Source organism: Nipponia nippon, unplaced genomic scaffold, assembly GCF_047370975.1.
Source record: "Nipponia nippon isolate SJK-2023a ecotype South Korea unplaced genomic scaffold, ASM4737097v1 scaffold_57, whole genome shotgun sequence".
Lineage (NCBI taxonomy): Eukaryota > Metazoa > Chordata > Aves > Pelecaniformes > Threskiornithidae > Nipponia > Nipponia nippon.
Window position 1 is genome coordinate 103,681 of NW_028262377.1, and position 14,648 is coordinate 118,328.

Here is a 14,648-nt window from a genome sequence, read left to right on the forward strand (position 1 = left end):
GTAAACACTGTAAACTTGCACTTTGATCCCTTTGTGCATTTTCTTAATGGAGCATAGGTGTGACATTTATTTGTAATTATATCTTTAAAAGCTGATTTTAGTAGCTATCATGCAGAACGCAGTTTGAAGAACTTGGATTAATTAAAGTTCTGCACCTGTGTATGAATAATAAGCTTAATCATAATGTTGCAGCCTTTTCAGAAGCATTGTGGCCTTTGGCAAATATAGTTATGAATGAGGATTATTAAATCATAAAACTTAAAAACTTTACTTATTGTTTAGTCTTTTTCTTAGTTTTAGGATTTTGTTGCTTTAAAAAATGTGAATAGTTACAGGATATTGTGTATTTGCAATATATGATTTTGCAAAATCAGCAAGTATACCCTTGAAGGCTCACTGCGCATGTACTCAATTTAAGGACCATTTTTTGATAAACTTGAGAACATTCCTAGAATATAAGTTCGTGCTTACATTTCACCATTTGATGAAGTTCTGAACTAGGAAACAGTAAATGAGCACTTCTGACAATTTGTCAGCTATGGTAGGAATGGCATATGTACCTGAAAGGTCATCTACCTAGTTAGTCTCTTTAGTTAATTTAATAAAAGGCGCCTTTGCCTGTGTCCTTGACAATTAGTAGAGGACCTCTCCTGTCCTAATAAAACATATATACTAAAAAGTTACTAAGCTTCTTCTCTTCCCCCCCCCCATTTAGGGTTTTTTGAGATTTATTACAATTCAAAGATAAGTCAGGTTTGAAAAGAATCAGTTCCATAATTTCAGTGTATTAAATAAACGAGTAACTCGTACATCAGGAAATTAATTAGTTTTGACTTGCAATAAAACACATGTAAGTTTAAGGTATAGTTCTTTTTATTGCATTGAATCTGAATATTAGATTACATTGCACATGAGTGCAAAAATAAGTGTAATTAATAGCACAGCATGAGTTTTAGATTCATTGTGCTGTGGGAGGAAAAAAAAATCTAATAGAATTGTTTTTTAAGTGCTCATAGATAATGAAACTCATGAAATCTGGTTTCTTATGGATTTATATTCTTTGACTTGTAAGCACCTTCAGTCCATAAATTTCAAAACTCTTTCCTTTTCCCTAAGCAGTGTCAACTATGCCTTCACAAGGTGTAACATGTACACTATCTAGTCTATGGCTATGCGTGTGGAAATTGGCTGTTTGGCCACTGTCAGAGGGAGTGTGTCCTTGCCTATCTATGCAGGATTCTATCTCCTTGAAATGCCAATTTAGCTTTCTAACTTACTACCGGCTGCTGATTTTTTTCATACAGACATGTAAAAACGTAATTGCAGTTGAGCCTTCTAACATTCTGTTAATTGGGTTGAAATTGGTCAAAAGGATAAAAGGTATTTATCAGACAGATAATTCAGGTGTGGAAAAAAAAAGTTAAATGAAAGAACTGCGTGTGTTCAGATACCTCAGTAGAAGCCACGTTAGAATATTAGCTACTGAAATAATCAATTAAATTGGAAACAGATTAAATAACCTTAGAACTTCTTTGGAGATTTCCTTTGTATGACTTTACTTTTTAAGAGAATGGACTTTTTGTGACTTGTTTATAATTATAGAAATTGTCTCTTCATAGATGTAGGGGTTGTTAGTTTGTTCTTTCCCAAAACATTCCCATAGATGTATAAAAAACAGTGCTAAAAATGGGAAATACTATTCTACAGAAGTTTAAATCTAGTTAGGGCATTGAGTGAATGAGTATACTCATGACCAGCAGAGGGCTCCATGAAAGCAATAAAAAAAATGTGGAACATTAAATGGGAATTTGAATAGTGGGTTTCATATTTAATTTTAAGGTAGTGTGGACGTAAAAAAGGCACATTTACATTGTTCAAGATAGAGTGTGGGCATCATTACATTGTAATTAGTATTGTATTATGAAGAAGTTTGTCAGAAATTATTAATTCCATTGAAGCAGGTTCCCCTGTGCAATACTGAGAAGACAGTAGAACTTGTTTGCTGTGTTGGGGAAGTGCTTTATATTGCCATTGGGTTGTTGCCTGTCTAACTGTCAAGCCAGGCAAATAACAAGCTAAAGTCACTCCAGTTGTGTTTTACACGAGACTGTCTCGGGTGCTGCAATGGGAGTGCTAGAGACTTTGTTGAGTCCCGATGTGTGTAGGCTGGAGGATATAAACCCAAAGTGTTAATTTGTTTAACTGTAAAAGTAAGATGGCATTCTAATAAACTTTAAGGGTAGGTTAAGTGAAAAAATGGTGAGTTTGTTTTAAAAAAGCTACTTTTTATGCTCAATTTCTTTCATTTGGTATTGTATAGAGTTCATCTTTCTGCTTTTCGTCTCTTTACTATGAGTGCATGTAACAAAAAAGTTCTAAATGGGATCTTAATGTCAACCAAAAGTGCTTATTTAGCTAGAAGATTTACATATATTTATTTTTTGTGTGCATGTTCTGGTTATAGACTCTTCTTAAGGCTGATTGTGCTCTGGAATGTTGCCTATATAATAGTCTAATAGCAGTCTAAGTTAAAAGATTTTTACATAAATAAATGTTTTTCTAATATTTGTTGTATGCTTTTTCATCCAATCCATTTTATGAGTATATGTACTAATTTCAGTCTTTATCAAGTGTTCGTGTTCATAATGTTAATTTTTTACCATTATCATTTTTAGGATGGTGATCCTTCAATAAGGAATGCTGCATCTTTTTCCTTGAGGTCACCACAGTCAGTCTGCTCTCCAGCTGGAAGTGATGGAACCCTTAAAGGTAGCCTAGTAGTCATATATATCAATGTATTTTTTTCCCAATTTTAAAAAACACAATGTTTAAAGAGGTATTTAGTTATTCCTCCTGACTTCTGTATTCAAATAGTACTAAAGAGTATGTCATTAAGTTTTGGATACAAAATTATTTTGAGCTCTGATCCAGAAGAAATTTCTGAAGGTCTGAAAATTGACTAACCATATTTCAAAACAAAGCTCAAATTAACAGAGGACAGAAGAATTTTAAATCCTTTTCAATATGAGGATTAAATTCTTTATAAGAATGGTTTCAGTTGCTCTACATAAGAAATGGTTTAAAGGCAGCATTACGAGTATTGAACTCTTAACCAGCTCAAAAGTGTTGTAACATGCAACACTTGTCTTGATTGCAATCATGAAATTTTAAGAACATGAAATTGAAAGTAGTTCAATGAACTCAATACATATAGCATAAATGAAGCCTGAAAGCCTTAGCTGTGGAGAAGGAATAGGGTGAACTGTCAGTCAGTTGAGAGGGAACAGAAAAAAATCTGCTCAGAATAATTCTTTATGCTAAAATCTGGAATGCATACTGCTGTTTTTAATATTATCCCTAAGAAGCAATGACTGAGATACATGAAACTTAGCAAGGTAGGGGTTTGGGCATATTCTTGGTAATTTAGGTTTTCAGTGCTTATGTATTTGCATGGCAATAGTAAAAAGATGCAGCAGTGCTTTCTTCTCTTTAGCACTGAAACAAAATTAAGTCTTTCTGGATGGGTCAGGTTAGGTGGAGAGGGAGAACAGGAGACGGGGGAGATTCCAGAGAAGGTGAGGGTACTGGGCTTGTGCAGCCTGGATAAGAGAAGTCGGGGGGGGGATGGATGATGGATGGGACAACACACAATGGACAGACATGACCTTAGAGCACTCACAGAATCATAGAATGCTTTGGGATGGAAGGGACCTTTAAAGGTCATCTAGTCCATTCCCCCTGCAATTGGCAGGGACATCTACAACTAGATCAGGTTGCTCAGAGCCCCATCCAGCCTGTCCTTGAATGTTTCCAAGGATGGGGCATCTACCACCTCTCTGGACAACCCGTTCCAGTGTTTCACCACCCTCATTGTAAAAAATGTCTTCCTTATATCTAGTCTGAATCTACCCTCCTTTAGTTTAATACCATTACCCCTTGTCCTGTCGCAGCAGGCCTTGCTAAACAGACTATCCCCATCTTTCTTGTAGGCCCCCTTTAAGTATTGAAAGGCTGCAATAAGGTCTCCCCGCAGCCTTCTCTTCTCCAGGCTGAACAACCCCAGCTCTTTCAGCCTTTCCTCATAGGAGAGGTGTTCCATCCCTCTGATCATTTTTGTGGCCCTCCTCTGGACCCTCTCCAGTCTCCTCATACCTATGAGGAGATTATCAGGAAGACTTGAGTCAGGCTTTTCACAGTTGTGGAGGAAGTATGAGACACAATGGACTTCAATTGAAATGTAAGGTTCTGACTAGGTATAAGGAAAAACTTTTGCACTATAAGGACAGTCAAGCATTGGAAAAGCCCAGAGAATCTGTGCATTTTCTGTCCTTGGAGGTTTTCAAGACCAGGCTGGATAAAGCCCTGCATAACGTGGCATTGCTCACCCTGCTTTGAGCACAAGGATTGACTAAGGACCTCCTGAGGTCCCTTCTTAACTAAATTATCCTATGATCCTGTGACTGCTAAATGATCCTGTGACTGGGCCAACTGTATGAGATTCAACAAGGCTAAGTGCTGGGTCCTGCACTTGGGTCACAACAACCCCATGCAACGCTACAGGCTGGGGGAGGAGTGGCTGGAGAGCTGCCTGGCGGAAAAGGACCTGGGGGTGTTGGTTGGCAGCCGGCTGAACATGAGCCAGCAGTGTGCCCAGGTGGCCAAGAGGGCCAATGGCATCCTGGCCTGTATCAGGAATAGTGTGGCCAGCAGGACCAGGGAGGTGATAGTGCCCCTGTACTCAGCACTGGTGAGGCCGCACCTCGAGTACTGTGTTCATTTTTGGGCCCCTCACTACAAGGAGGACATTGAGGTGCTGGAGCGTGTCCAGAGGGCAACGAAGTTGGTGAAGGGTCTAGAGAACAAGTCTTATGAGGAGTGGCTGAGGGAGCTGGGGTTGTTTAGTCTGGAGAAGAGGAGGCTGAGGGGAGACCTTATTGCTCTCTACAACTACCTGAAAGGAGGTTGTAGTGATGTGGGGGTCGGTCTCTTCTCCCAAGTAACAAGCGTTAGGACGAGAGGAAATGGGCTCAAGCTGCACCAGGAGAAGTTTAGGTTGGATATTAGGAAAAACTTCTTCACCGAAAGGGTAGTCAAGCATTGGAACAGGCTGCCCAGGGAAGTGGTTGAGTCTCCATCCCTGGAGGTATTTAAAAGAAGGGTAGACGTGGTGCTCGAGGACATGGTTTAGTGGTGGACTTGGCAGTGCTAGGTTAACGGTTGGACTTGATGATCTTAAGGGTCTTTTCCAACCTTAACGATTCTATGATTCTATGATCTCTGTGGTTCATCTTCTGTAGGCATATACTGTGTTAAACAGTGATAGAAGAAATGTGGCTCAAATGCAAGTGAGAACTACTTGTATAGCATGCCAGCAGCATCAGTATTTTAGGAGGTCTTGTGCTAAAGGACTTGTTGTAAGGCTTGTGTAAATGGCGAAGACTAAATGTGGTTGTTTAACTCAGTACACAAAATCCACGTTTGTTTGAGCTTATCATTTTAACATTGTGAATCTAAGCTACTTCCACTCAAATATATGATTACCACTCAGCCAGAAGAATATTTGAATTATGTTTTTGGTTAAAGTTGCTGCTGTTTCAATTGGCTGTCTCAGAACCCCATTTTGAAGGGATATCTTTTCTGATTTTTTCTGAAAAAAATCTTATTGTACAATTCAGATTGTAATATTTCAGCATTAGAGGGACTGAAAAAGTGCAAGAGGAGGGTTTTTTTTATTTATTTACCTGTATGTTAGCTTTACTTTTCTCATTGCTAAAGCACACAACTGAAATAACTGTTATTAATGGTGCTACCATTTTGCCTTCTTAAAGAGATTAATGAACCCTGATAAGAGAATCAATTCTTGATGCTGCAAGAATCTTGCCAGACATTTACTTCCTCTAATCTTGCATTTTAGAAACGTGTGAAAGAGGTGTGGATAATTACAGTGGTATTTAGAATATGTGATCCCTGATAGTGAGTTTTTGGCCTATGATTTGGAGTAAAAGCGATTGGTTATGCTGATAAATTTTCCAGTGATGAACAAACAGCAAGTATCTATGCTGAGGTTTTTGTTGCTACTCTCATTAATCCTTGAAAGTTTGGTGGACAAGTCGCAAACTTTGATAAAGAAAATTAGCAAAATACTTAATTGTTTGTTTGGGAGGACAAAAAGAATGGCACTAGGCATCATCAGTCCGGAGAGAGATCTCAGGAAGGGTGTTATAATATCTAAGCTTTCTTATATAACATAGAAATGTGAGGCGATTACCGAAGGTATGCATACAGACTGCATTTCTGTACTTTTGGCATGGAAGTAGAAAGGGCTTCTGGAGACTTGGAGAGTGTGATTGCACAGTCCTGAATTACTTTAAGACTGAACGTAGCTGTCTGACAGAATCTGAATGAGGAAGAAGTTTTGTTTGCAACTCAGGCAAATATTTGAGAGATGGCAGAAGTTATATTTGTTCTTTTGGTAGGTTATTCATTTATTCAGTGGATTAAAATTTCTCTGTTACAGAAATTTTTGCCTCACTTCTGCTCCAGTAAAGGTACCAGAGCAGCTGAAGTTTTATCCGGAAGTTCTAGGCTGGTCTTTATCCTTTCTTTTTTATGTAAATTTTATATTTTTAGCTATGCAAACAGAATAGTGGCTCTGCTTTCATGCAGTCATCTGTTACCACATCTACTTTCTTAGAAAATTCATTTCTATGAATTCATCTATGAAAAATTAACATGAAGTATTTTCCTTCTGTTGTGCTCATACAATATTCTGTGGTATCCATTACCCAAGATCGATTAGTCATCAAAATCCTTTATCCATTAGTTCTACTTTCCCACTACTCTGGAATCTCAGAAAAGATTTTTTTTTTTATTATTATTATTAAGACAACTTCTAAAGATCTGTATAAAGGAAAGCCTTCCACAATGTTTTTAGTCCATTGCTTTCCAAAGAGTTCATATATTTACAGTCCTGTTTCCATGCAGTTTCCTAAACTCCTGGGAAAACATCTGTAAAGGAATAGCAACAACCCTTATGAAACTATAAAATTTTGCACTCTTTTCCAGAAATAAGTTGTATTCCATCCAGAAATTTTTAATGGGTACTTGATTATTTTCTGAATAATTTGGAAAGATTACTTTTATTTTCTTAGGGATTTATAGGACTTCTCCAGAGAGATTCCTCTACACTTGGTCTTTCAATGTATAGTGGGTGGCAAGAAGAATTAGGAATCTCCTCAAATCTGTAGTACAAACTTCAGTGCTCTCAAAGGTACTTGTTAAGAAAAATTATCATCTCACCCTCTCTTCTTCAAAAGAAAGGTGGAAGAATTTTATTCAAAGATTTTCTTCAGAGAGGGCCAAAATAAACATTCATTCTTGTTTCTTTCTTCAAGTCTTAACTTTTTACACAAGGATGCTTCTGAATACAGCAGTTCTAAGCTAGAATAGTCAAAGCTGAGTTTTTCATGAGGCACTTGAATCTCTGGAGAAAGTGGGACTCTTCCCTGAAAATTATTGAAAGAGTATGTGGAAAGTGAATAGAATTTGTCCCAAAAAACCTCCCAAATGTATGTTGTTCTTTGTCCATCTCATATGCTATCCCTTTAAGTTTGAATTTTAAATTAAGTTATGCTCTTTGAAAACAAATGTCAATATAGTCTGTTAATCAAAATAAGTAATAATTTCTTTATATCTAGTACAAAACTTGGGAAGATTTCCAGAAGAAGATTCTGTGATTTTAGAAAATACAGCAGGAAAGGGCTTGGAGGCTTCCGATCTTCTTACTCTCATGTTGAATGAACTGTACCAGTATCACTCTCAATAACTTCCATCTATTTTTTTTTTGTTAAAGTGTCAGTAATGGAGTTTCCTTACTCTTGTAATGCAACCTGTTCAAACTCTTAGTGCTAGAAAGCTTTTCTTCTAATGATTAGCCTGAATCATTTTCGTTGCAGTTAGGCATGACACTTCCTGACTTCTTTCCAGTGGGCAAGGAAAAACAATTCACGTCCTTTTTTATAGCAGTCATTTACATATCAAAGAATGTTATCATGTCTTGCACTGATCTAATCTTCTACAGACTGAGCAGCATGGTTTCTTTCTATCATTTTTACATAAGTCATCATTTCTGAGCTTCTAATTGTCTTTGATGTTTTTATCTGAATTCTAATTGGTCTCCATTTGTCTTGATGTTGTACTGTCCTAAGTAGTAAATACAACTCTATTTGAAGACTTAGAAGGATGAGTAGTCAGAAAAGTACTGTAGATGACCTTGTATGATACTACTGTTGTATATGAGAGTATAGCTGCTCTTTGGTGATAACTTAGATTTGTGTTGCAAGCTGTTATAAACATATTGCTGTCTTTCTGTAGAGCTTATCTATCTTCCTCTCATGTTGTTACAATTGCTCTTTCTCAGATGAATAAAAAGTTTGTGCTTCTTCTCACTGAACTTCTTTTGTTTCAAAAGGTTATTCCAATTAATCAAGAAAATTGTCATTTTTTAATTCTGTTTTTAAAAGCAGTTGTGGGCTTCTTCCTCAAAGACTCAACACCAAAAGCTGTTATGATCTTTAGATTAAGAAAATACTGTCTAATTCTGTTACATGACAAATATTTTATACTACTATTCTTAAGACAGTGCTCTGGAAAGCTGCACTTGCTCACCTATACTCTGTTCATCCATTTTTACCAAGAAAAATTGATAATCTATGAACACAGTTTTGCAATAGAGGTATACTGCAATCTTGCAGTATTTTTGTCTAGATCAGACTTCTTCAGCTTGTTAGTGAAATTGTTATGAGAAGCTATATAGAAAACCATGCAAAAGTCTAGGCATGACACTCAGTTCTCCTTAATCCGCAAGACCTATTGCTTTACGGAATAAAATTATTTTGATTTGATGATACTTATTCTTAACAAATTCACTTTGGAATACTACCTCTTTGTTATTATCTCAATCCTTATAGAGAAATTGTTCTTCTAGTATGTACTTAAATCATACAGACTATGTATAATACTCTGGGCAGTCCTTTACCATCCTTTTGAAGGACTTTTTTTCCCTTTTGAGTCTGCTGGAGGCACAAAGTCTCAAGATTATTATTACCACTTCTGAGATTGGTTTAGTCAGGGTTCCAGGGTGAATTTGTCTGATCCCATTTCCATGAAAACACTCAATTTATGTGAAGATGGTAAATAGGACCATATTAAATTAAAAAAAAGGAGACTTTTCCATTTACACATTGTAACTGCAGCCTCTTAAAATATTTGGCAGTACTGTGTGAATGTTCCTCAGGAACTGTCATCACCAGGTTCTCAGCTTTTTCCAACAGACAAACATCAGTATGAGTGCAATATGGATACTCTACTCTTCTCCTTCTCCAGCTTCTGCCTTCAAGAACTTACTTACAGAATAATTACTCAGATGCAAAGTCTAATAATCCACATGTAGCACATATGCATTCATTAAACCCTCTTTCAAAAGACTTTTCCAGTAAAAAGTCTGGAATGCTGTGTCCAGGTTTGTACAACAATTTGGTACCCACTTAAATAATGTTCCCGAAGTCTCGAGGATCACTTTGCTGTGGATTTAAAAAGGCGTAGCACTTGAATGTTCCTGAAGTTTCTCTCCAGTGTGCTATGAACCAAGTATTAGCCATCAGTCTTCATTTGTTCACTAGTAGTTTTTTCCAGCTTTCATGCATAACGAACGATACTTCTGGCAAAAGAGGATGTAGGATGAGTGGAAGACTTTATTTCAACATCTGGGAACCTTTACCTGCAAGGGATTTAAAGGAATGTGGAGATATTATTTTGAGTGACCTTTTTGAAGTTGTTGTTGTTGTGCAAGTGGAAAGCTAATAATTCTTTAAAATTCTTTAAAATATGTGAATCCTAAGTTCGTAGTAACATTAATAGTTGGGTTTTAACCATGTGGATCACAACAAAGACTGCGACCAGTGGTGGGACTTTGGTGCATTGGCTTTAAAAGGCCAGTGGTCTTTGCTCTGAAGAGGCTCAGAGATGATCAGAGAAAGTATCATGAATGTTTAAATATGATGTGAGTATAATAGAATAGAATATTCCAGTTGGAAGGGACCTACAACGATCATCTAGTCCAACTGCCTGACCACTTCAGGGCTGACCAAAAGTTAAATTAAGGGCATTGTCCAAATGCCTCTTAAACACTGACAGGCATGGGGCATCGACCACCTCTCTAGGAAGCCTGTTCCAGTGTTTGACCACCCTCTCAGTAAAGAAATGCTTCCTAATGTCAAGTCTGAACCTCCCCTGGCACAGCTTTGAACCATTCCCACGTGTCGCGTCCTGTCACTGGACCCCAGGGAGAAGAGATCAGCACCTCCCTCTCCACTTCCCCTCCTCAGGAAGCTGTAGAGAGCAATGAGGTCTCCCCTCAGCCTCCTTTTCTCCAAACTAGACAAGCCCAGAGTCCTTGGTCGCTCCTCATAGGACATGCCTTCCAGCCCTTTCACCAGCTTTGTTGCCCTCCTCTGGATGCATTCAAGGACCTTAACATCCTTCTTAAATTGTGGGGCCCAGAACTGCACACAGTACTCTAGTTGAGGCTGCACCAATGCTGAATACAGTGGGATAATCACCTCTTTTGACCAGCTGTTTATGCTGTGTTTGATGCACCCCAGGATGCAGTTTGCCCTCTTGGCTGCCAGGGCACACTGCTGACTCCTGTTGAGCCTGCTGTTGACCAGCACCCCCAGATCCCTTTCTGCAGGGCTGCTCTCCAGGCACTCCTCTCCCAATTTATACTTGTGGCTGGCGTTACTCTGCCCCAGGTGCAGAATCCATCATTTGGTCTTATTAAATTTCATGCCATTAATTGATTGCCCAATGCTCCAATCTATCTAGATCCCTCTGCAAGGCCTCTCATTCCTCACGAGAGTCAACAACAGCACCTCCCAGTTTGGTATCATCAGCAAACTTGCTAATGGTGCATTCAACTCCTGCCTCCAGATCATTGATAAAAATATTGAACAGAACCGGCCCTAGAATTGAGCCCTGAGGAACACCGCTGGTGACCGGTCGCCAGCCAGATGTAGCCCCATTCTCTACAACCCTTTGAGTCCTGTCGTTCAGCCAGTTCTTCACCCAGCGCACCATGTACCTGTTCATCTCACAGCTGGACAACTTGTCCGTAAGGATGCTGTGAGGGACAGTATCAAAAGCCTTTCTAAACTCCAGAAAAACTACATCCACGGCCTTCCCTTCATCCACTAGGCAGGTGACCTTATCATAGAAGCATATCAAATTAGTTAGGCAGGACTTTCCCTTCATGAATCCATGTTGACTGTGCCTGATGACTGCATTGTCCTTTAAATGCCTTTCAATAGCGCCCAGTATAATCTTCTCCATAATTTTTTCCAGGTACTGAGGTTAGGCTAACAGGTCTCTAGTTTCCTGGGTCTTCCCTCACACCCTTCTTGTAAATTGGAATAACATTGGCTAGCTTCCAGTCAGCAGGGACCTCCCCAGACTCCCAAGACCTGATCAAGAGGGGTCCTGCCATAACATCTGCTAGCTCCTTCAGTACTCTGGGATGAATCCCATCAGGCCCCATGGACTTGTGAACATTCAGCTGATACAGCTGGTCCCTTACAATTTCAGTGTCCACAAATGGAAAGTCACTGCTCCCGCACTCGTGGTCCTCCGACTCAGAGGACCGGGCAGCCCAAGATCTACCAGTATTATTAAAGACTGAGGCAAAAAAAGCATTAAATACCTCTGTTTTTTCTTCATCCCTATTTGTCAGGTGACCATCTTCAACAAGTATTGGTCCAATGTTTTCCTTAGACTTCCTCTTGTTATTAACATACTTAAAAAAGCATTTGTTGTTGTCTGACACAACACCGGCCAGTTTCAACTCTAGTTGAGCTTTGGCCTTTCATGTCTTCTCCCTGCATATGCGAACCATGGCTCTGTAATCTTCCTGACCTCGCTTCCAGAGATTGTACAATTTTTTTTTCCTCTTGAGCTCCACGAGCAGTTCCCTGTTCAGCCAAGCTGGTCTTCTGCCCCACTTGCTTGACTTTCAACACAATGGGATTGCCTGCTCCTACGCTTCTAAAAGGACCAGCACTCATGGACCCCTGGGTCCTCAAAAGCAGATTCCGAGGGGACACTGCCAAGTAGCTCCCTGAGTAGCTTAAACTTTGCTCTCTTGAAATCCAGGGTAGCAACTCTGATGACCTTTTTTCTCATTACACTGAAAATTTTAAACTCAGCCATTTCGTGATCACTGTGGCCAAGACAGCCACCTACCATCTCATCTCCCATGAGTCCTTCTCTATTCACAAACAACAAGTCTAGGAGGGCATCTTTCCTAGTTGGCTCCCTGGGTACTTGGGACAAGAAGTTCTCTTCCACAAACTTCAGGAATTTCCCAGACTTGCTTGTCACAGCAGGATGATATTCCCAGTTGATATCTGGGAAGTTGAAATCTCCCATAAGGACAAGGGCTACCGATCCAGAGATTTCTCCTAATTACCTATAGAATAACTTATCAGAGCTGTCATCCTGGCTGGGTGATTGATAGTAGACACCCACTATGACATTTGCTTTGTTTTCCATCCCCCTAATCCTCACCCGGAGGCTCTCAACCACATCATCCCTAACTGTAAGGGCTGTGCAGTCAAACTTCTCCTTTACATACAGTGCCACTCCTCCACCTCGCCTGCCCTGCCTGTCCCTCCTGAACAGCCTGTAGCCCTCTATCCCAGCACTCCAATCATGGGACTCATTCCACCAAGTCTCAGTAATACCAATGACATCCTAGCTCTGGGAATGGACCAAGGCTTCCAGTTCATCCTGTTTGTTTCTCATACTGCATGCGTTGATGTACAAGCATTTCGGATGTGCTCCTGAACCTTCTGTGCTCCCAGGAGCAGCGTGAACGTTCCCACTAACGTTACCACCCTCAGGGGATGCTATTCCAACCCTTGGCTTACCTACTGCAATCCTGTTGGTATCTCCTTCCCCCATCGATTCTAGTTTAAAGCTCTCTCTATCAGTCCCGCCAGCTTATGAGCAAAGACATGTTTCCCCCATTGGGACAGGTGGATCCCATCAGGCCCCAGCATACCTTGTGTTTCAAAGACTCTTCCATAGTTAAAAAAACCCAAAGTTTTAGTGGAGGTACCAGTCCTGGAGACAGGTATTGATATCTTGGGCTCGCCTGTTTCTTCTAAGGTCTCTCCTCGTTACTGGGAGGTTTGAGGAAAACACTACCTGTGCTCCTGAATATTTTAGCATTCTTCTCAGGGCTCTGAAATTTCTTTTGATTGGCCTTAGACTTTTTGTTGCAATATCATTAGTGCCCACGTGAAAGAGCAGGAGTGGGTAATAGTCTGAAGGCTGTACTAAGCTCGTCAGTCATCTGGTGACATCCCTGATTCAGGCCCCAGGGAGGCAGAAAACTTCCCTGAAAAGAGGGTCCAGTGTGCAAATGGGTGCTTCTGGTCCCCTCAGGAGGGAGTCTCTGATGACCATAACTCACCGTTGTTTCTTCTCGGTGCTGGTCTTAATGCAGGTCTTGTTGTGAGGGGTTGGTTGATTTTACCTTGGTGAGAGTACTTGCATAGGTTCCTCTTCTTCTATCTTATTATGTGCTTCGTCTACCATACCTAGAGCCTCGTACCTATTCTGTAAAGGTATCTGAGAGGGTAAGGAGGGGTTTCTCTTATAGCTCCGTGCAGAGTACTGTGGCCTAATTAGAAAGTGTGCAGACAGAAATTGTAAGATTTAGATGTCAGTGATGTGTGCAGTCTCCTGGACAGAAGCTTATTGTTTGCTACCCAAGTTACTGATGTACAATGAGCAAGTGAAGCTATTCCATGGTAAACAAAGAAGTGTTTTTGAAACTTTACGTTTTTAAGAAAACTAAGTTACTGTCAATGAAATGCATGTTATTGTTGCTTGCATTATAAAGGAGATGATAAGAAATCAGTCAAGAGTCACAGGAAAAAAAAGTGTTTACAAATTGTTACAGAAGTTGATAAAACTTCTTCCATACTCAGTGCCATCTACCAATAGAAATCAGTAGGAAAACCAGTTAATTTAGAGAACCAGTCCCAGGGATTACCATGGGTGCTCAGGATGACTGTTACTGAAAGACTATGGAGGTATTGTTGATGGGTGTATTTGTTCTCTGTAGAAGCCTTTTTTCCTGTTGATGTTAACTGCTTCTCAGTTACATTTGGTGTTATCTGGTTGACCATCAGTATTTGCTGTTCAGTAATGATACAATGACCTTCCCAAATCAGTAGAGGATCTCTTTTTATCTCACAAGTTTTACATATTCCTGCCATATAAAAAGAGATTGCACAAAATTCTTTTACTGATACTATGGAAGATCAGCTACAGAAAGTCAGATCTTTTTCTCCTGAATTACTGCACAGCCCTAGATTTAGACTCAAAATCTGCCTACATATTCCTCTATTCTAAAAGAATATTCTGAAATTCGGTTCACACCCAAAGATAATTTCTGAAGATCATTGTATGATTTACTACATTGACAGCATTTTGTAGAACAGACCTTCTCAACCTTGGAATCTCGACTGGTTCAGCAAACAAGGTCATACCTGTCTGTCTTGTGTATTCTCTCCACAAAAACATTT

At 39.6% G+C, this 14,648-nt stretch overlaps 1 protein-coding gene across 1 annotated transcript in view; it reads left to right on the forward strand.

The window, feature by feature from the left end:
* Positions 1-14,648, forward strand: part of LOC104014471 (nipped-B-like protein) — a 224,644-nt gene that overhangs the window by 81,890 nt on the left and 128,106 nt on the right. Inside the window, exon 8 of the mRNA XM_087735451.1 lies at positions 2,676-2,769. Coding sequence (XP_087591577.1) covers positions 2,676-2,769 — 94 coding nt within the window. The remainder of the gene's footprint in view (positions 1-2,675; positions 2,770-14,648) is intronic.